General features: G+C 35.2%; 1 protein-coding gene across 3 annotated transcripts in view; it reads right to left on the bottom strand.

The window, feature by feature from the left end:
* Positions 1-24,157, bottom strand: part of LRRIQ3 (leucine rich repeats and IQ motif containing 3) — a 203,301-nt gene that overhangs the window by 115,271 nt on the left and 63,873 nt on the right. For 2 of the 3 annotated variants that reach the window (XM_047725515.1, XM_047725513.1), the window contains 2 exons: positions 18,150-18,283; positions 17,573-17,623 (listed from right to left, as the gene is read on the bottom strand). In XM_047725515.1, coding sequence (XP_047581471.1) covers positions 17,573-17,623; positions 18,150-18,283 — 185 coding nt within the window. The remainder of the gene's footprint in view (positions 1-17,572; positions 17,624-18,149; positions 18,284-24,157) is intronic. The other variant, XM_047725514.1, reaches the window with a different exon arrangement.

Here is a 24,157-nt window from a genome sequence, read left to right as displayed (position 1 = left end):
TTCTCCAACACCATTTCTGTCTATTTGAATTTAGCCATTTCTGTTTGAGATGAAATCTCACTGTATGTTGGATTTGCATTTCCCTGATGATGAGCAATGTTGAACATCTTTTCATGTGTCTGTCGGCCATGTATATGACTTCTTTGGAGGAATATCTGCTCATGTCTTCTGTCCATTTTAATTGGATTATTTGTTTTTTGGGGTGTTGAGTTTTAGAAGTTCTTTTTTAAAAAAAAATATTATATTTTATTTATTTGAGAGAGAGAGATAGAGAGTGAGCATGCACCAGTGGGGGGAGGGGCAGAGGGAGAGCTAGAAGCAGACTCCCCACAGAGCACAGAGACCCACTTCAGCCTTGATGGCAGGACCCTGAGATCATGACCTGAGCTGGTCAAATGCTTAACCAAATGAGCCACCTAGGCACCTGTAGAATTCCTTTAAATATTTTGGATAGTAAACCTTTACCAGATATGTCATTTGCAATTATCTTCTCCCATTCAGTGGATTATCTTTTAGTTTTGTTAATTATTTCCTTTGCTGTGCAGAAGATTTTTATTTTGATGTGGTCTCAACAGTTTTTTTTTTTTTTTTTTTTTTTTTCATGCCTCAGGAGGCATAGCTAGAAAAATGTAGCTATGGCTAATGTTCGAGACATTACTGCATGAGCTCCCTTCTAGGACTTTTATGGTTGCAAGTGTCACATTTAGGTCTTTAATCCATTCTTGGTTTAGTTTTGTGTATGGTATAAGAACGTGGTCCAGTTTCATTCTTTTGAATGTAGCTGTCCAGTATTGCCACTGTTGGTTGAAGAGAGTTTTTCCTATTGTGTATTCTTGCCTTTTTGTTGAGGATTAATTGACCATATAATCACAGGTTTGTTTCTGGGCTTTCTATTCTCTTCCATTGATCTTTGTGTCTAATTTGTGCCAGTTCCATACTGCCTTGATTAGTATAGCTTTGTAGTATGGCTCAAAATCTGGATTGTGATACTTCCAGCTCTGTTTTTAAAGATTGTTTTAGCTATTTAGAGTCCTTTGTGGTTTGATGTGGCTGTGGCATCTGTCACCCCATTTATCACCCAGGGTTCATTCAACTGATATGGCTGGCTAGGCAGGTGTACCCTTCTTCCCTTAGTGCTCCATGTGCATCCCTCCCAAAGCCATATGCACTGTAGAAGAGGATGATTTTCCCTGATAGAGGACCATTTTTCAGTCAAGGGTATATGAGTAGCTGTGTTCCCCTGCTAAAACCTCCAAACAAGCTCTCAACTAACCTATTTATGTGGGGGATCTGATTGTTGTTTAACTGGAAGTTTCCCAACTCTCTCTTAAGATGGCAGTTTCTTCAGAAAGAAGTATCTCATCTCCTTATTGTAGGTTAAAAGCCTTATTACTATTTGGTAGAGAAGGCAACTGCAGATCTCACAAGATTTTAATAAATTCCTATAATATTATTATAATACAGCCCCACCATAAACAATTTCTGGCCCCTAGCATAAGGATTTTTTTTTTTTAATTTAACCTCTCTAGGGAACAAGCAGAGAGGAGGGATTAAATGGAGAAAAGAGTGTCAGCTATCCAGCAGTTCAGGATTGGGTAGGAGAGTTTAACTGATTCTAAAACTGAGATTCAATAAATGTTCTTGTTTACAGCATCACTTATGCCTCTACTTCTAGAGGTTCTTAGTATCTTTAATTTGCACTAATTTCTGGGTCTTACAGTATGAATCAGCCTTACTCTTGGGCTCCTATCCAGATAGGCTATACAGCAGAGGTTGGCAAACTTTTTCTTAAAGTGGAGGTTAGTGAATATTTTAGGTTCCTGAGTATTATGATCTCTTTCCCAAATATTTAGTTATATTATTGTAGTACCAAACAATGATAGCCAGTGCATAAAGGAATGGGTGTGACTGTGCTCCAGTAAAATTTATTTATAAAAACAGGTAATCGTCCTGCAGGCCATAGTTTGAAGATCCCTAAGCTAAAGGTTTCTAAGGTCTGCAAAGTTATTACAGACACCAACCTGCTTCTAGATTTCAAAATTTTGTTGCTCGCTTTCTCTTTGCCTTTCTTTTATCCTCTACCTTAGTAGCAGCTTAATGGGATTTTAAGAAGGAGTAGAGGAAAACTGAAGTGCCAACATAATATAATTTTTCAAAGTATGTGTTATTGAAAAAAACTTTCTAGAATTTTCATTAGGAATACATTGTAGATATAGATCAATTAGGAAAGAACCAGCATCTTTGCTACATTGACTCATCCAATACTATGGAAATGATATATCTTTACATTTATTTTGATCTTGTTCTATAAGTAATGAAAGTTTTCTTTTTAGAGGTAATTTATACCTTTCCTTACATGTATCCTTAGTATACGATATAAGAAAGCCATGGAAAGGGGACGCCTGGGTGGCTCAGTTGGTTAAGCAGCTGCCTTCGGCTCAGGTCATGATCCCAGCGTCTTGGGATCGAGTCCCGCATCGGGCTCCTTGCTCGTCGGGGAACCTACTTCTCCCTCTGCCTCTGCCTGCCATTCTGTCTGCCTGTGCTCGCTCTCTCTCCCTCGCTCTCTCTGACAAATAAATAAATAAAATCTTTAAAAAAAAAAAAAAAAAAAGAAAGCCATGGAAGGAAAAAAAAAAAAAAAGATAGCCAAGGAAGTACAGTGCTCACATCTCCTTAAGAATGCACTATGGAGAGCACAACTGACTGACAGCCCAAGGTTCCACTTTGTTTCCACTAATACATTTTCTCCAAGGCTATCCCAATCAATGCCTGAAAACATCAGGGTAAATAGTGCTAACCAATTTCTGTCTCATAGAGGATTCCTCTAATATTTACCTTTTTTTCAGGAATTCCCCCACTGGTCTAGCTTAGATTTTTTTTCAGAGTTGTGCTGCTGAATTGCTTCCTACCCAGCCCCTTCTCTCTTTCCCTTCCCAGGTGTCAGGTTCATGTCTATTCCTATCTATTCCAATCCTTTTAAGATATTTCTCCAAATGGATTTCTTGTACTTATCTTATTTTTGTGTCTGCCTCTTGAAGATCAGACAAACAAATGGTAGTTTTTTATACTATTATAAATGGTATCTTTAATTTCATTTTCAAATTTTTATTGTGTTTATGTAAGTGCCATTGGTTTTTGTATTATGACTTCACTAGCTTGCAAATTCACAAACATGACATCTGTAGGAAATTAAAATTTTATTTGTTCCTTCCTAATCTTAAGTTCCTTTTTTTGTCACTTTGTTTCATCATTACATGCTCAATGAAAAACATGTCCACCATCACAATGTTAAATGAAAATGTTAACAGTTGACAACCTTTTTTGTTCCTGATCTCAGCGGGAATAATTCCAATATTTCATTATTAAGTGCTAATAAATGTGTTAAAAGATACCTATCATTAGATTAAGGAAGTGTCCTTCTAACCTTTACCTCTGTTGAATTCGATCAATGGATTCTTGTGCAAACATTGAGATTTGTATACATGAAGTCCTCATTTTACAAGGTACTATGTAAATGAAACCTTATACATACCAGAGCTATAGCCTCACATTGTACAATTCTTTTTTTTTCTTTTTTTCTTTTTTAAGATTTTATTTATTTATTTGACAGAGAGAGATCACAAGTAGGCAGAGAGGCAGGCAGAGAGAGAGGGGGAAGCAGGCTCCGTGCTGAGCAGAGAGCCCGATGCGGGGCTCGATCCCAGGACCGTGGGATCATGACCTGAGCCGAAGACAGAGGCTTTAACCCACTGAGCCACCCAGGCGCCCCACATTGTACAATTCTATCATATATTATTTTATATTGCTGAGCAATAAATTCCACAAACTTAAAAGGCTGATCTGGGTTCTTTTCTGGACACTTAGGGGAAAAAGAATCTGCTTCTAAGCTCATTCAGGTAGTTGGTGGAACCTAATTTCCTACATAGGACCAAAGTCACCATTTTCTTGCTGGTTATTGGTGAAGAGTCACTCCTAGCTAACAAAGTTCACCACTCCCAGGTCCTTTACATGAGATCTCTGTGTTCAAACCAGCAACAGTATATCAAATCCTTTTTGTGCTTCAACTTTCTCTGATACCCTGTTCCACTACTAGCCAGAAAAACTCCATTTCCAAAGTACTCATTTAGTTACATTAGATCCACTTACATAATCTATATTAAAGCCAACTGATTAGTAAGTAACCTTAAGGACATCTGTAAAATACCTTTTGCCAGATAATATGACATATTCATGGGAGTAACACCAGGGAGCAAATATGTAAGCCATATTGGAATATGAGATCAAAAGAGATCAAATCTCAGTTACCTTGGAATCTTGTAAAATAACTTGTTCAAATAAGGTTTTTTGTTCAAAATATGTACAAATTTCAGTTAATATAATACTGGGCAAAGTGAGGAATGCCTGAGGTGTTCCCCCATATTCTGTTATGTGATTAATTTTCTAATGTTAAACTAATTTTGTATTCTAAGAATAAACCTATATTAGCAATAGAATATTATGTTCTATGTACCACTAGATATGATTTTCTAATATTTTTACATGTATATTCACAAGAATGGTCTGTAATTATCTTTCTTGTAATGTCCTTGTCAGGTTTTGGTATTAATACTATATTGGCCTCTCAAAACAACATGAAAAGTATTGTCTCTTACTCTCTGGAGAACTTGCATAAGATGGTATATAATATTCTTTAAATGTACACAGTAGTTCACCAGTAAATTTATCTAGAACTAAAGTCTCTTTGGGAAAAGGACTTCAATCATGTACTCAATTTCTTTTATGTATATAGGACTATTCAGCATTTTTATTTTTTCTTGTGTCAATGTGAAAATTGTATTTCATCAAGAAATTTGTTCACTTCACCCAAATTATTTGGCACAAAGTTGTTCTTTGTATTCTCTTTAATGTCTGTAGGCCTACAGAAATGTCTTTTTTTCATTTTTTATCATCAAATTAATAGAGAGAAAGAAAGAGGAAGGAGAAGGGGAGGAAAGAAAGAGGAAGGGGAAAGGAAGGGAAGGGAAGGGGAAGGAAGGGAAAAGAAAAATTGTATGACCCTAATCAATAGATGCAGAAAAAACATTTAACAAAACTCAACATCTTTTCATGATAAAAATTCACAGGAAGATAGGAATAAAGGAGAACTCCCTCAACTGATTAACAATATCTACCAAAAATCTTTATAGCTAATATCGTACTTAAAAGTACAGAACTGTAAGTTTTCCCACTAAGATGAGGTCTAAGGCAAGGATGTCCTCTCACTACTCCTTTTCAACATTCTTACTGGAAGTTCTAGCTAATGCAACAAGACAAGAAAAAGAAATTGAAGGTATACAGATTGAGGAAGAAGGAAAAAATTGCCTTTGTTTCCAAATGATGGTCTATGTAGAAAATCTGAAAGAACTGACAAAACAAACAAAACAAAAAAGCATTCTCTTGACACTAACAAGCAGTGAGATAGCAAGGTTGAAAGATACAAGGTTAATGCCAAAACTCATTCACCTTCTGATATACTAACAATGATAAAGTAAAACAAAATACCATACATTAGCACCTGTGAAAATGAAATATTCAGTTCAAATCTAACAAATATGTACAAGTTCTATTTGAGGAAAACTACATATAATCTTCTGATGAACAAAATCAAAGAGGAATAAATAAATAAGAGATCAAATGTTTCATAGATAGGAAAATTCATGATTGTAAGATTTCAGTTCATCCTAACTTATCTATAGATTCAGTGAAAACTCAAAGTCCCAGAAGATTATTTTTTGGATAGCTACAAACTGGTTCTAAAGTTTCTATTTACAGGCAAAAAATCCAGACTCAGTAACACAATACTGAAGAATAAAATTAAAGGACCAACACTATCCAACTTAAAGATTACTATAAAGCTACAGTAATCAAGATAGGGTGGTATTAGCAAAAGAACAGATAAATAGATCAATGGAACAGAATAGAGAGTTCAGAATAAGCATACATAATTACAGTCAACTAATCTTTGACAAAGGAGCAAAGGCAATACAATGGAACAAAGATAGCCTTTTTAAGAAATGATGCTGGAACATCCATTTGCAAAAAATAAATGAATGAATCTTATACAAATCTTATTACTTATTATTCAATAAAATAACTCAAAATGGATCTATGACCTAAGTGTAAAATACAAAACTAATGTAAATGTAAAACTCTTACAAGATATACATTGGAGAAAACCTAGATGATCTTGGGTATGGCAATGTCTTTTTAGCTATGACACCAAAGCCATAATCCATGAAAGAATAAATTGATAAACTAGATTTCATTAAAATTAAAAACTTCATCTCTGTGGAAGACAAAGACAAGAGAATGAGAAGACAAGCTAGAGACTAGGAGAAACTGCAAAAGACATATCTGATAAAGGACAGTTTTCCAAAATTAACAAAGAATTCTTAAAATTCAACAATAAGAAAACAATGTAGTTTTTAAAAAGGGCCAGATATTTAAAAGACATCTCACCAAGGAAGGTATACAGATGGAAAATAAACATACAAGAAAATGTTCCATATCATATACAAATCAGTAAAATGTGAATTAAAATAACAAGAAGATACTACTACACATCTATTAGAATAGCCAAAATCTGTAACAGTGATAACACCAAATGATGGCGAGGAAGTGAGGCACCAGAAATCTTCATTCATTGCTGGTGGGTATTCAAAATGGTTTAGCCACTTTGGAAAACAGTTTGGCAGTTGCTTATAAAACTAAACAAGTTCCTGCTATACAATCCTGCAATCATGCTCCTTGGTATTTTTCTAAAGGTGTTGCAAACAGTTCCACACAAAAGCTTGTACATGGATGTTTATAGCAGCTTCATTCATAGTTCTCAAAATTGGAAGTAACCAAGATGTTCTCCAGAAGAGAAATGGATGAAGAAACAGGTATATCCAGACAATGAAATATTTTTCAGCTCTAAAATCAAATGAGTTTATCAAGTAATGAAAATACACGGAGAAACCATAAATGGATGTCACTAAGTCAATTTTAAATGTCTACATAATGTATGATTACAACTATAAATATTCTGGAATAGGTAAAACTAGGAAGACAATAAAAAATCAGTGTTTGCCAGGGGTTAGAGATGATAAAAGGAATAAACAGGCAGAGTACGGAGGACTTTTGGAGGCAGAGAAAATGTACTATGTAAGTCAATAATGATGAAACATGCCATTTACATGTGTCCAACCCATAGAATACATAACACCAAGAGTGTATTGTAATGTAAACTATAGACTTTGGATAATGACTATGTGTCAATGTAAGTTCATCAACTTTAACAAAAGTACCACACTGGTGGGGAATATTTGTAATGGGAGAGGCTATAAATGGGTAGAGGCTGGATTGTTTTAGAAATCTCTATACCTACTGTTTAATATTGATGAATAACTTAAACTATTCTAAAATAAAATAAAGTCTTATTTTTAAAAAATGAACTAAAGGGTATCAAGAAAATGATAAAACACATACAAGACCACATGAACTAGAAGTAGACAAGTTTAGAAATGCAATGATGGGACTCAGAAAAGAACCAGAATTTTAACACTCCTTTTAGAACTAAATACTAAACTGGACAGAGCATAATGAATAGAAGAGAAAATGCCCTAATAGAAATAGAAGATGAAAATAGATATTTTAAAAATTAAAAAGAAATAAAGTAATTAGAAAAGGAACTAATAATACATTATGATGACATTAAGTACCTATTCAACAATGATTTTAAATATATAACTCCAACCTCAAAACAAAAATATCTGAAACGAATTTTAACTTGATTAAATATGCTCACAGTTGGGGTGCCTGAGTGGTTCAGTGGGTTAAAACCTCTGCCTTCGGCTCAGGTCAGGATCTCAGGGTCCTGGGATGGAGCGGTGCATCAGCTGTCTGCTCAGTGGGGAGCCTGCTTCCCTTCCTCTCTCTGCCTGCCTCTCTGCCTACTTGTGATCTCTATCTATCAAATAAATAATCTTAAAAAAAATTTTTTTTAATTTTTTTAAATATGCTCGCAGTTGATAGTAGTTTATGTATAGCAATTCTGAACTATTTTGTGTCTACTAGAATTAAGCTAATGAGTAAAATTATTGATAATTTTGGCAACCAAAATTCACATGATCAAAGAAGGAAAGTTTAATGTAAAATGAAGAAAGGCAGTGAAGAACCACTTGTGTTGGATTAGCATATAAGGTATCAACATGTGTTCATCATATAAAGAATAAACAATTTTCTATGCAGTCTGCCAAAATGGCCAAAGAACAATGACACTCTAATAGCAATAAACACACCCAATTCCCAGATACGGTCTTCAAACACAATTCCCTACTAAAAAGACCAGGGCTCTTAAGAAAATATTATAGGAAGAAAATTATAGGAAGAAAATTATTTAAGAAAATTGGGATGTGTTAAACAACAGAACTTAACTTTTGCAAATTTCCACACATGGTTTCATTTCTTTACAACTAACCACAAATATACAATACTGTCTGCCATTGGATACATATCTTAACCTCTCAACCAAGTTTAAATTCTTAATGCCTCATCTATAAAATAGAAAATCAGGACAAATTTAAAAGCTCTGTTGTATTAAATGATATAAAGTATTAAATGATACATATAAAGTATGTAATATAGTATTTTACATACACTACACATTCAATAAATTGTTTCCTACTTTTTCCATTATTTTATCCTTTTTAATCCCACGATGCAGCCAATAATCCTTCCTATTAACTCAATATAGCTGCCATTACTAAGATTTAGTAGGCTGCCAACCTTATCATAATAATTCACTCTAAAAATAAAAATGTACTTCCCTGAGACTTCTGGGGAAGATGGTGAAGTAAGAGGATCCTAGGTTCACTTCATCCCATGGACACACCAAGGAAACACCCATATTAGTATAAATAACTCAGAAAACAACCTAAAGTTTGGCGGAACAAACTCTCCACAACCAAATGTAGAGAAATGGCCATATAGAAGAGGGTAGGAAGGGAACAGAAGTGCTTGGGAGGCAAATTGACCTGCAGGGCAGTATAAGCGAGGGAGGGATGCCACCATTTCCCTTTTCCACTCCACACTCTAAATACAGGGACACTTGTGAGAACTAGTGCAGCATGAATACTTTCCACCCAGCTTGCTAACAGTGTGCCCTGACCCTGCACTCTTCTACAGATCTACTCCTGAGGGAATTTTCTGAGGTGGGTATAAGTGCCCTCCCAGAACAGACTAGCTGAAACTTTGCTAACACTGCATATTTCATCCCCACACTCTCCTGTAGACCCTTTATATCAACACACCCTTGGCAAGAGTGCTAAAAGCAGTGCCACAGTTGGAACTGTGCAAGCAAACCTGACAGGGGTCAGCACTATCTCAAAGTGATTCCTGCCTCAGGGAGAGGTGCAGAAAACCACACATACCTGTTTGACTACAGCCTCAGCACCAGGCTGGGGGCAGACATCTGGTCCAACTGCAGGCTCCACTCACAATGAAAGCTTCTCAGGGGACAACACAGGGAAAGTGCCCTGCAGTTCAGTGCTCCCATAGCTCTAGAAATTCCCTGGTCTCACTCAACTCAAGCCCAAGATGGGCCATTCTGGACAAATCACAGCAAAAGAGCTAAATGAAATGTAGATAAACAATATTCTTAATAGAGCATTTAAAGTAATGGTCATAAAAGATACTCACCAGACCTGAGAAAAAAGTAGAGGATCTCAGTGAGACCTTCAGCAAAGAGACAGAAAACAGAAAAAAAGAACCACCTGAAATGAAGAACTCAGTAACTAAAATTAGAAATACATTACATTAGGGCGCCTGGGTGGCTCAGTGGGTTAAGCCGCTGCCTTCGGCTCAGGTCATGATCTCAGGGTCCTGGGATCGAGTCCCGCATCAGGCTCTCTGCTCAGCAGGGAGCCTGCTTCCTCCTCTCTCTCTCTGCCTGCCTCTCTGTCTACTTGTGATCTCTCTCTATCAAATAAATAAATAAATCTTTAAAAAAAAAAAAAAAGAAATACATTACATTGAATAAATACTAGACTAGATGAAGCAAAAGAAAGGATAAGCAAGTTGGAGAACATAGAAATGGAAAGCCAACAAGCTGAATAAGAGAGGGGGGAAAATAAGAAAAAATGAAAACAGACTAAGGAAATTCAGTAATACCATCAAGTATAATAACATTCACATTATAGGGATCTCAGAAGTAGAAGATAAAGAAAATAAAATTTATTTGAAGAAATAATAGCTGAAAACTTCCCAAATCTGGAGGAGGAAATAGAAATCCACAATTGGAGGCACAGAGAACTCCCAACAAAATCAACTCAAAGAGACTCATATATAGCAATTAAGGTGGAAAGGTAGCAATAAAGAGAATTTTTAAAGCAGCAAGAGAAAAGAAAATGGTTTTGTACAAGGGGAATCCCAAAAGGTTAATAGTTGACTTTTTCAGCAGAAGTTTTACAGGCAGAATAGAGTGGCCTGAAAGGGGAAAAAAAAAAAAATCTGCAACAAGGAATACTCTATCCAGCAAGGCTATCATTCAAAATAGAAAGAGAGATAAAGAGTATCTCAGGCAAACAAAAGTTAAAGAAACTCATCACCACTAAACCAACCTTATATTAAATGTTAAAGGGGACTCTTTGAGTGGAAAGGAAAGACCATAAGCAGAAGCAAGAAAAGTAGGAAACACAAAAGCAGTAAAATGAACCCTATCTATAATAATCAGTCAAGGGATTCACAAAATAAAAGGATATAAAGTAAGATAACATATACATTAAAAGTTAGAGGGGGGAGGAGAAAAAATTTAGTCCTTTTAGAATGGGTTCAAAGTTAAGTAACCATTAACTTAATATAGACTGCTACACACATAAGGTGTTAATACAAACCTAATGGTAACTATAAATCAAAAACTGGTAACAGATATGCAAAAAATAAAGGGAAAGAAATCAAGGTATATCACTAAAGAAAGCCAACAAACTGTGAGATAAGAGACCAAGAGAAGAAAGAAACAGGGAAGAACTAAAAAAACAACACAATAACCAGGAACAAAATGGCAATAAGTACATACCTATTAAAAATTATTTTGAATGTAAATGGACTAAATACCCCAATCAAATGACACAGGGCAACAGAATGGATAAAAAAGAAAGACCCATCTATATGCTCCTATCCAAATGACCTATAGACACAGGCAGATTAAAAGTGAAGGAATGGAAAAGCATTTGTTATGCAAATGGATGTGAAAAGAAAGCTGGGGTGTCAATACTTATATAGGACAAAATAGAATTTAAAACAAAGACTGTAAGAAAAGACAAAGAAGGACACTATATAATCATAAAGGAAATAATCCAACAAGATGATATAACAATTGTAAATATTTATGCATCCAACATGTGAGCACCTAAATACATAAAGCAGCTAATAACAAACACAAAGGAAGTAATCAATAATACAATAATACTGGGTGACTTTAACACTCCACTTACATTAATGGGTAGAAAATCAACAAGGAAACAGTGGCTTTGAATGACACATTGGACTGGGTGAATATAACAGACACATTCAGAATATTCTATCCTAAAATAGGAGAATACAGTCTTTTCAAGTGCACTTGGAACATTCTTCAGAATAGATCACATGTAATGCTACAAAACAAGTCTCAACAAATTCAAAAAGATTGCAGCCATATCACACATCTTTTCTGACCACAACACTATAAAACTAGAAATCAACCACAAGAAAAGGTCTGGAAAGAACCAAATAGATAAAGGTTAAATAAAATGCTACTGAACATCGAATGGGTCAACCAAGTAATCAAAGAGGAAATTAAAAATTACATGGAAACAACTAAAAGTGAAAACAAATAGATCCCAAACCTTTGGGATACAGCAAGTGCTGTTCGAAGAGAGTTTATAGCATTAGAGACCTACCTCAAAAAGAAAAAAAAAAAAATCTCAAATAAATAACCTAATTTTACATTTAAAGAATGTAGAGAAAAAAGCAAACAAAACCCAAGACAAGTAGAAGGAAGGAAATAATAAAAATTAGAACAGAAATAAATGAAATAGAAACTTTAAAAGAACACACACAAAAGAACAGATCGATGAAACCAAGAAGTGATTCTTTGAAAAGATGAACAAAATTGTTAAACCTTTAGCCAGACTCATGTGAGAGAAGGAGTTGGGGGGAGAGTCAAATAAACAAAATCAGAAATGAAAGAGGAGATATAATAACCAACAACAGAGAAATACAAGGGATTGTAAGAGAACATTATGAAAAATGATATGACAAAAAATTGAACAATCTTTTTTTTTTAAATTGAACAATCTTTAAGAAATGGATAAATTCCTAGAATCTCATAGCTTCCCAAAACTGAATCAAGAAGGAATAAAAAATTTGAACAGATGATTGCCAGCAATGAAATTGAATCAGTAATAAAAAAAAAAATCCCACAACAAACAAAAGTCTTTGGCGCCCCTGGGTGGCTCAGTAGGTTAAGCCTCTGCCTTCAACTCAGGTCACGATCTCAGGGTCCTGGGATCAAGCTCCGCATTGGGCTCTCTGCTCATCAAGGAGCCTGCTTCCCCCACTCTCTGCCTGCCTCTCTGCCTACTTGTTATCTTTGTCTGTCAAATAAACAAATAAAAATCTTAAAAAAAAAAAAAAAAAAAAAAAAAAAAAAACGGTCTAAGACCAGATGGCTTCACAGGCGAATTCTACCACACATGTAAAGAGGAGTTAATATTTATTCTTTACAAACTATTCCAAAAAAATAGAAGAGGAAGGAAAACTTCCAAATTCATTCTATGAGACCAGCATTACCTTGATACCAAAATCAGATAAAACCACCACAAGGGGTGCCTGGGTGGGTCAGTGAGTTAAGCCGCTGCCTTCCACTCAGGTCATGATCCCAGGGTCCTGGGATCAAGTCCCACATCGGGCTCTCTGCTCAGCAGGGAGCCTGCTTCTCCCCCTCCCCCTCTCTACCTTCCTCTCTGCCTACTTGCGATCTCTGTCAAATAAATAAAATCTTTAAAAAAACACACACAAAAAAAGAGAACTACTGGTTGATAACTATGATAGATATGAACACAGAAGTCCTCAAGAAATATTAGGAACTGAATCCAACAATACATTAAAAAAAAAAAAAAAAACCTATTCATACCATCAAGTGGGATTTATTCCTGGAATGCAAGAGTAGTTCAATATTTGCAAATCAGTCAATGTAATAAATTACAAGAAGAGAAAGGATAAAAACCATATTTCAACAGAGGCAAATGACAAAGTACAATTTGACAAAGTACAATGACAAAGCAATCTGACAAAGTACATCCATTCATGATTAAAAAAACAAAGTAGAGTTTAGAGAGAATATGTCTCAACATAATTAATGCCATTAAACACACACACACACACACACACACACACAGCTAACATCATACTGAATGGTGAGAAACTGACAGATATCCTCAAGATCAGGAACAAGGCAAGGATGCCACTCTCACCACTTTTATTCAACATAGTACTTGAAGTCCTAGCCACAGCAATCAAACAAGAAAAATAAATAAAAGCCATCCAAAGTGGTAAGAAAGAAGTAAAACTTTCACTATTCACAGATGACATGATATTATATATAGAAAACCCTGAAGACCACCAAAAACTAGATTAAACACTACTAGAACTGGTGAATAAATTCAGTAAGGTCACAGGATACAAAATCGATACACAGAAATCCACTGTATTCTATACACTAATAAACCAATATAAAATGAGAAATTAAGATAACAGTCCCATTTACAATTGCACCAAAAATAATAATATATCCAGTAATAAACTTAAGGAGGTAAAAGACCAGTACTCTGAAAACTATAAAACATTAATGAAAGAAACTGATAATGATACAAACAAATGGAAAGATAATTCATGCCCATGGATTGGGGAAACAAATATTTTTAAAATGTCCATACCATACAAAGCAGTTTATAGATTTAATGCAATCCCTGTCAAAATACCAACAGCATTTTTCATAGAACTAAAACAAATAACCCTAAAATTTGTATGGAACCACAAAAGACCTCAAATAGCCAGAGCGATCTTAAAAAAGAATAATAATACTGGAAGAATCACAGTCTCAGATTTCAAGAAACACTACAAAGATGTACTAATCAAAATAGTAGGGTACTAAAAAAAAAATAGTATAGTACTCATACAGAAATTGACACAGTTATCAGTGGAATAGAATAGAGATCTCAGAAATAAACCCATAATTATATGGTCAATTAATTTTCACCAAAGCAATAAAGGATATAAAAAGGGAAAAAAGTCTTTTCAACAAATGGTGCTGGGAAACTGGACAGTTAAATGTAAAAGAATGAAACTGGACCATTTTCTTATACCAGACACAAAAACAAACTGAAAACTGAATACCTAAATGTGAGACCTGCAACCATAAAAATCTTAGAAGAGAACATAGGCACCAATATCTCTAACATTGGCCATAGCTACATTTTTCTCAATCTGCCTCCTAAGGCAAGGGAAACAAAAGCAAAAATAAACTCAGGACTAAATCTTCTACACAGCAAAGGAAACCATCAACAAAACTAAAAGACAATCTGCTGAATGGGAGGAGATATTTGCAATTGACATATCCAGTAAAGGTTAATATCCAAAATATATAAAGAATTTACAAATCTCAACACCCAAAAAACAAATAATCCAACTAAAAATGGGCAGAAGATATGAAGAGACATTTCTCCAAAGAAGATACACAGATGGCCAACAGACACATGAAAAGATGCTCAATATCACTTATCACCAGGGAAATGCAAATCAAAATGACAATGAAATATCACCTCAAACCTGTCAGAATGGCTAAACTAAAATAAAAAACACAAGAAACAAGTGTTGGTGAAGATGTGGAGAAAAAAGAACCCTCATGCGCTATTGGTGGGAGCGCAAACTTGTGCAGCCACTGTGGAAAACAGGATGAAGATTCCTCAAAAAATTAAAATTGAAATTACCATGTGATCCAGTAATCACCCTACTGGGTATTTACCCAAAGGGTACAAAAGCACTAATCTGAAAACATGTATGGACCCCTATGTTTACTATAGCAGTATTCACAATAGTCGCATCATGAAAACAACCCAAGTATCTATTGATAAATGAATGGATAAAGTAAAAGTGGTGTGTATATAAACACCACACACACACACAATTACTCAGCCATAAAAAGAATGAAATCTTGCCATCTACAACAACATGGATGGATCTAAAGGGCATAGTGCTAAGTGAAATAAGTCAGGCAGAGAAAGACAAATATCATATGATTTCACTGGTATGTAGAATCTAAGAAAGAAAATAAAGAAAAAAAAGAGATAAATCAAGAAACAAACTCTAACTATAGAGAACAAACTGATGGTTACCAGAGGGGAGTTGAAGAGATGGGTGAAATAAATAAAGGGGGTTAAGAGTAAACTTATGATAAGCACTGAGTAGTTTGTAGAATGGTTGAGTCATTATGTTGTGTACCTGAAACTGACTTAACACTGTTATGTTAATTATACTGGAATTAAAGTTTTTAAAAAAATAAAAATTGTACCTCCCTTGCACTGTTTCATCTATATCAGAGGTACCATTACTTTAAAAGATAATAGCATTAATCATAACAATTTTCTAAATTTAGGCAATATATGATATTTCAAGTCTGTACATAAAGTTTCAAGCAGTTTAAATAAACAGTTTTTAAGCATGGTGCGAAGTATTTGGGTGTGGGGAGATATTTCTCATGGCTGGAAATTAACATATGACAGGACTGACTAATCATTTGTACTTTTAGGAACTCTCAGAGAAGCTTTATGTATTGCTCAGTTCCTTTCTGTTTTCCCTTTCCATAGATGAATCCAGATATACTTTTCTGATTCTTTTTTTTTTTAAGATTTTATTTATTTATTTGACAGAGAGATCACAAGTAGGCAGAGAGGCAGGCAGAGAGAGAGGTGGAGGCAGGCTCCCTGCTGAGCAGAGAGCCCAATGCGGGGCTCGATCCCAGGACCTTGGGATCATGACTTGAGCTGAAGGCAGAGGATTAACCCACTGAGCCACCCAGGCGCCCCTACTTTTCTGATTCTAACTTCCACAATCTGTTTATGTATTTATCAACTGAGAAAACTATGTTTTGAGCACCTAACATATGCCAAGCACTCTGTTACGTACTAGAGATAGAGAATGTACAGTACATCTGGAGATAGAAATAATTATACAGACAACTGTAATATAGCATGGTAAGTGCTCATAATAATGACAGTATGTTATGAACATTGTCGGAGCAAATATCCCAGCCATTTGCCCTAAGCAAATTGGTAGCAATTGGAAGATTATAAGTTGTTGAATAAAATTAGGTTTATATTTTTGAAAGATTGCTATGTGTATGCTGTTGCAAATGTTATTAGAAGGGAACAGGAATCAAAAAAGAAAAAAAGGGCATGTTTCCCATGGAATCAAAAAATTCAGAGAGCACAAGTTATAACAACAATAATGACAATATTTAAAATATAGCAGTTAATAAGAATGTGTTATGCTTTATATTCATGATTTTAAATTCCCACAAGCAAAGAGTGAAGTAAGTCCTGCTTTTAGCCCCTGCTCTCTCCCATTCAGCATATGAGGAAAGTTGGGCTCAGAGCAGTTGAATAATGGGCCTAATGGAACAGCATTTTAAAGAGAAAAATAATTCAAATCAGTCTGCCTTGAACCTCTGTGTCATTTATTATTACTGATGTCTCTTCCCACAAAGCTCATTCAAATTCTGTTCATTCATGCTAAATGTTCAGAAATTATTTCCATGCATAAGGTTTATATCTCATGTTACATGAATATTAGAGGAAATCTTGATTCTAAAAGAGAAAAACTCAATATCGGGGGCATAAACTAAAGACAAGTCCCTTTAATTAGATGTTTATTTCATGTAAAATGCATACTAAATTTAAATGGAACATATGAGAGAGAAATAATATATATATATATATATATATATATATATATATATCTGTCAGTAACTGTGTGAAACTTTCCCACATCTTTTATTCCAAATCATTTTATGTGCCCTAATTTGTGAGCCCACTCTCTCTTGCACTTTGACCTTAGTTTGAAAAGTATATGGGACCTCTTCCTCAGAAGTTTCAGGTACTGCATTTTGGTCAGATTTGCTACTTGTCCCTCATACTTATTTCTCTTTATCAGGGCTATTGCAATCTGTGATTTAGCACATGCAGGATAATTCAGAACATTTTCTCAGCCTAACCACATAATGTTGAATCATTTCAGTGAAACTTCTTAAATCTTGCTTTCTCAGGGAATGCCCATTGCCCAACTTTAGATCTACTTAATCCTACCTATATTTCAGGGCCAATTATAATTTCTGTCTTCTGAACTCTGCCATTTTGCAGTGAAGAATACACTATATGAGAATATTCATTTATTTTTTCATATGTTTGATGTTTGGCACAACTAATACAAATAAGTTTATGGCAGATTATTTTACCTTATCTCCCCAATTACAATGCTGAGAGATTCTTGCGAGAAAAGTTTTCCTCTATTTGCAAATGCCAGCCATTGGAAAGGAATATAGGAAACAAAGAGAGAGGAAAAGACAACTAACCAAAAAATAAGTAGATTGATGTGGCAGCAGATATTTCTGCAAAATTATCTTCACACCCCCCAAAATATGTAATCTTCACATATTTCATGATTTGTATTTCTATTGTATCCCTTTGTATATATACAGCTTATATTCCTAATACATCCCATTATATGAGAGAAATTCAAATTTTTCACTGATATTTTTAAGCTTAATAAAAGAAACTATCTGCATCAATGATTAATAAGAGCTTTATTGATTGGCTATTTATATGGCAAATTTAAAATAAAAAATAAAAGTATCAATTTATATTACACTAAATACTATAATATTGCCACAGAGTATGTGGTATTTTCCTTAAAACTATATCATTCTATAAAATACCATTTTCATAGAGAATACAAAAATGTATATTATTAGAAAATTGCCTTTTCATCAGATTTTATATTATTTTAATATTCAAATAGTAAAGAAAACATACCTCGTGTTTTTCCGAACTAAGAAACCACGTATCCATCTTTGAACAATCAAAACTGGAGAATTATGAGCCAGAATTTCATTAATTTTTGAGATAATATGCTTGATATTATTAATTTCATCATCATAGGTTGATCCCTGTATAATGAAAATATATTTAATATTTAGTATTTCCAAGGGACATTTTAAAATTGCTAGTCTAATAATATAAGCTATCTTATAGGCATAATAGTCATATAATAAATACATTTTCTTTTTTTTTTTTTAGATTTTTATTTATTTATTTGACAGACAGAGATCACAAGTAGGCAGAGAGGCAGGCAGAGAGAGAGAGAGAGAGAGAGGAGGAAGCAGGCTCCCTGTTGAGCAGAGAGCCCAATGTGGGGCTTGATCCCAGGACCCTGGGCTCATGACCTGACTCGAAGGCAGAGGCTTTAACCCACTGAGCCACCCAGGCACCCAGATAAATACATTTTCATAACTATTTTATTAGATCATAATACCAAGAATTAGTAGCACAAAATGATTTCAATTTTCTACATAAAATGCAAGACCCATGATGATAAATTTCTTCATTCTAGACTCTTTTCCCAATCTGATAACATAAATATAAAATTTTGGCCATAGTCATGTTGATCTTTAAAAGGTGGTGGCATGAAACCCTAAAAGTATTCTGTGGGGGGCGCCTGGGTGGCTCAGTGGGTTAAGCCTCTGCCTTCCACTCAGGTCATGATCTCAGGGTTCTGGGATCGAGTCCCGCATTGGGCTTTCTGCTCGGCAGGGAGCCGCTTCCTCCTCTCTCTCTCTCTCTGTTTGCCTCTCTGCCTACTTGTGATCTCTCTCTGTCAAATAAATAAAACCTTTAAAAAAAAAATATTCTGTGGTTTCCCATAGGAAACTGACATATGTTGGATTCACAGAATAATTTACAGTAGTTCAAAATTTGTTGCAGCTTAACTAGAATGTTGGACACTTTATCAGGATACAGCTCATTCCCGTGGGGAGAAATATTCTGTAGTACCTTTAAAGAAATTATCTCTAAGATCTGTGCCTGCAAAATTTTAGATTTGGGATCATATAGACTCCCTATAACCCACTGATCATTTGATTGGTTAGAAATAACGCTACGTTACTTACATTTTGAATGTAAGGATTATACATAAAAAACATAAAATTTATATTGTTTGTAAGTCACCCACCCTGAAAATTACTAACCCACCACTTCATGTCCTCTTTTCTGCCTATACACTCAATCAGCTATGTACACCCAGTAAAAGAAATCACAAAGCCTTGCAAATTAGTACTACTTTGGATTTATATTTATAAAAATGCATTACTAATTAACAAAAGCTTTACATGGCCCTGGCTTGCTTCCATTCCAATAAGAGCTACTGCAATTGTTCAGTACTGTTCTTTACACTCTTTTTAAATATTTTCCCTAGAACTCTGTAAACATCTCTTCACAGAGGAAACAGGGCCATAAATTGAACTCCATCAATCAAATCTCCTCCATTCGCTACATTTAACTGTATTCTCATTTAACTACATTCCTATCTATTCTGAATAGAAATGGCTTCTATTCAATCTTAAAACAAGAAATATTTCCCTTCCTGTCCAAGATAGGCACTCCATTGCTGTTAAGTCCCATCTCTCTCTGTTTCACTATTATCTTTTACTGTCACTATCCTTTTACCTATTAATATGATGTAGCCTTTTCCATCTTTAAAATGCACCCATATAAATGATCACACTTATCCCAACCCTCCATCCTTTGTATTTAACTTTCATTAAGAGCCCAGATTCTTGATATAGAATTCTGTATTTGCTGTCCCTACTTCCCCTTTCCTGTATCTCCACCCACTGGATTTTACCCCTATCAGTGTATCTAATACTTTTACATTGGATATTCCTCCCTCAACTACTTCCCTTGGCTTCCGTAAACCACTCCTCCTAGCTTTCCTGTAACTCTGGTTTACTTCTGGTCCTTTTTTTCTAAGGTGTTATTTATTTACTTAACAGAGAGAGACACAGCGAGAGGGAACACGAGAAGAGAGAAAGGGAGAAGCAGGCTTCCTGCCAAGCAGAGAGCCCGATGTGGGGCTTGATCCCAGGACCGTCGGATCAGGACCTGAGGCGAAGGCAGACGCTTAAGGACTGAGCCACCCAGGCACCCCACTTCTAGTCTTTTTAAATACCTATCGTACCTGCCTAATGTCACATTTAAAGGATTTTCTCTATTTGTCTCTTCTCAATTCGAACACACTCTCCAGGTGATTGTACCTAATTCATAGCTTCAATACTTTCCTATGAGCTGAGGATTCCCAGATTTCTAGCTTTAGGCCTGAACTATCTATTAAGCTAAGGAATAGTATGATCAAACTGATACCCAGTTAAATTCAGCTTTCCCAAATATGAATCTTGCTTCTTAAACTGCTTTCTCAGATGCTCCTAATAAATGGTACTAGTGCGCATAGTTACTTAACTCAGAAACCCTGGGACCATCCTAAGCTTTCTCTCTCTCTCTTTTTTTTATGCTTCCTTATACCCAAATATTGGTAGATCCTATCTAATCAATATCCTAGTATCTGTCTAACTTCTCCCTTTTCTTCTAGTCTCTGCCATTGTTTTACTACATGTCTTTATCACTTCCTTAACTTGTTAAAAATGTCCTTATGTCTGACATAATCCCTATTCCCCAATTCCCTTTGATCATAATATACATTATTGCTAGAGTGAACTTCCCAAAACTCAAATCTGATCATATGGCATCCCTGCTTAATATATTTTACAGGTTCATCACTGAGAGATCAATTATACATTTCTTGATTTAGAACACAAAATTCTTGATCTAGCCCCTTTTTACCTCAATTTCATCTCCCTTCACCCTACACAAGCCACTTTCCACAATGGCAATATCCAGCAACTTATACCCCTGAAAACTATCTGATAATTAAACCTCAGTGCTTTTTATAGATGCCATTGAGTTTCTTGTCTGCCGTTCTCAATTATTTATCTCACTATCTTGGGCTTTTGGAGATTCAATTCTTTCCTCCAAGAAGCCTTTCTTGACATTGATCTGAGTTCAATACCCTTCTATAATATTATCCTTGAAGCACTCATTTGTCATACCTGACAATTTTGAGTTTTACCTGAGCCCTCTGATCCTAGGAAATGGGAAAGAAGAAATCTCCTTACCCCTTCGTTTCAGAAAATGGAAGCATGCTTCCTCCATATTACTTAGATAGTACCCATCGATGCCCCTCTAGTTTACCTATGACAAGGACCTGACACAGATTCTCTAAAGTCCCATTTGCCTTTTAATGATTAAACTGTTTTGTCCCCACTGATCAATCAGAACAAAATGCTTGTTAACCAAACTTTGGTTAAGATCCTCCCCCACCTCCTCCCCAGGCCCCTGAACTTTGGCCCACTTTCAGCCAGAGCCACCATATAACCCTCCTTTAATGGCCCCTCCTAAGATCGGCAACTCTCAAGATAAAACATTTCCTGATTTATAGTCAGATCGTGCCACTCCCCTTCAACCTACTAACCCACACCAGTTCTTTCCAGTCTTATTTACTCTGCCAAGAAAAAAACTTTTGACTAACCTTAATGATGTTTGAAGATTGCTGATCAATTAGAACATTCCCACTATTGCAACAGCCCCTTTCCTTCCCTTGCAATAATCTTTTTGAATAAAGTCTCTCCTAAGTCTTCATTTGTCTTTTATTTGACAAGTTTATACTATGACACAATTATTGGTCTATATTTCCCATTTGCAACCTAAACTCATTAATTTTAACAAATCATTCTTTATCCTGTATCTCTAAGACTAAGTTAACTACTGGTCTGTAATGGGCATTCAATGACTAGTTGACTATTAAATCACTAAGTAATGGTAACTTACACATTGTGATATTTGGTCTCTAAGTTTGATTTGGCATTATCAACCTATTTTTGTAATTCAACTCTTACTTGGCTATGGTAACATCACATCATATTCCTAATTTTTCTACTTTTTAAATGTTTATTTTTCAGTCTGTTTTGTTGGTGCCTTTTCTTTTTCAAACTATTTAACTATTTAAATATTGGTATAATTTAGGCTTTCTTTCTTTTTCATCTCTGCTAATTCTCCTCAAATGATCACTTTCTTTGCTACATCTTACTATCTCATATATGCTGATTATCCACGTAGTTATATCTTTTATTAGGAATTACCTCTTTACAATTCTATAAAATAAAATTCCAATTCTATTTCTCTACTTACATGTCAAAAACTGAAATGATTGAAGTGCCTGAGTGGTGTAATCAGTTAAGCATCTGACTCTTGGTTTCAGGTCAGGTCATGTTCTCAGGGTTGTGAGATCGAGCCCTGCAGTCCAGCTCCACGCTTAATGCAGAGTCAGCTTAGCTCTTTCTCCCTCTGCCCCTCCCCTTCATGCTCTCTCTAAAATAAACAAATCTCATAAAAAAGAGGGGGGCACCTGGGTGATTCAGTCCATTGAGCCTCTGACTGTTGGTTTTGGCTCAGGTCCTGATCTGTGTTGATATCCAGCCCTGCATTGGGCTCTGCACTCAGCATGGAGTCTGCTTGAGATTCTCTCTTTCTCTTTCCCTCTAAACCTTCCCCTTGCTCATGCTCTCAAAACAAATAAAGAAAATCTTAAAAAGCAAACAAACAATTATCTCATACTGCATTACAGATGTAGTCACTAACACTATTTTTCACCTTGTCATCTAATAAATCCACATTCCTTTCCCCATTCCTTTTACCATCCCATAAATTTACTGATTTGTATCAAACAAATATATTTTCAATCTTTTCCCTATAAACCATACCATCTACCAATTAATAAATCAGTTGTTATAAACCAGGGACCATCCCTCACTAATTTCTTTATATTTAATTTCCCTCCACTCCCAAATTACAGAATATATGATGATTTTTCTAATATGAAAATTGGATGATGCTAAATTGTTGAATATTTCCCCAGGATCTCACAAGATAAAATCTTGTCTCCCAAGTATCACACATAATATCCTTTGCCATAATAATCCTATTTTTGTCTCCAGCATCATTTGACATGCCCAACCATGTATTCTAAACTATAATACTAAATTACTTCTTGTCATGATTATGCCAAGCTCTAGCACTACCTCTGTGCCTTTGCAAATGTTTTTCACTCTGCCTTACATATTATACACTTGCCAACACCTCAATTTGCGTAATGATTTATATTAAAAAGTCTCATCTGAAGTATACTTTTTTTTCCTCCTTCTATGACCAGAAAGCTGAACTTCAAAGATTTTTAAAGAAAATATATGTAGTTCTTTCACAGATTTTGCTCCATACTGAGATCTATGACATATGAAAAAAAAAAAAAAAAAAAAGAAGAAGAAGATTTCTTTGGCTATTATTTCTCCTTAATTTGCTTTATTTTCTCTACTGAAATCCCTATTCATGTATACTAGATGTCCTGGAACTCACTTCCATGTTTTATATTTGTTTTTTCATCATTTACATGTATATATTTTCAATGTGTTTAAGCCATCTGTCAAAGGCCAGCTTTCTCATATTGAGTTTTCTATTACCTTTCCAACTACTCCAGTTAAGTTATGTGGCTGAAACTAAGCTCTTTTCTGAAGTTCCTAACTGCCCTATCACAAAGGAGTCCTGCCTCATACCAGTTTGCTCTTCACTGTTACCCTGCCTTTACTAGGGTTTGTTTAAAAACAAAACCACAGACCTAAGATAGTCACTGATGGCAGGCCAAGTCATCAAACTGGGGCTTAATACTTAACCTATAGTTCCAACCTCCACCAGAAATGTAGACTCAACCAGTCGGGAATTTTCTGATCAGCACCAATGAGGTAATCTGTCACATGGGCCTTCTTGAAACCCCAGAGAGTAATGAGGTAAAGTTCCCTAATAAGACCCCCTGCCTGTTCTTCTCCCTAGGAAAGGTGAACTTGCCTGGAACAATCTATTTTTTTTTTTCTTTTTTCTTTTTC

Source organism: Lutra lutra, chromosome 4, assembly GCF_902655055.1.
Source record: "Lutra lutra chromosome 4, mLutLut1.2, whole genome shotgun sequence".
Classification (NCBI taxonomy): Eukaryota; Metazoa; Chordata; class Mammalia; order Carnivora; family Mustelidae; genus Lutra; species Lutra lutra.
Note: the sequence above shows the minus strand (reverse complement) of the source record. Positions and strands in the feature narration are given on the sequence as shown.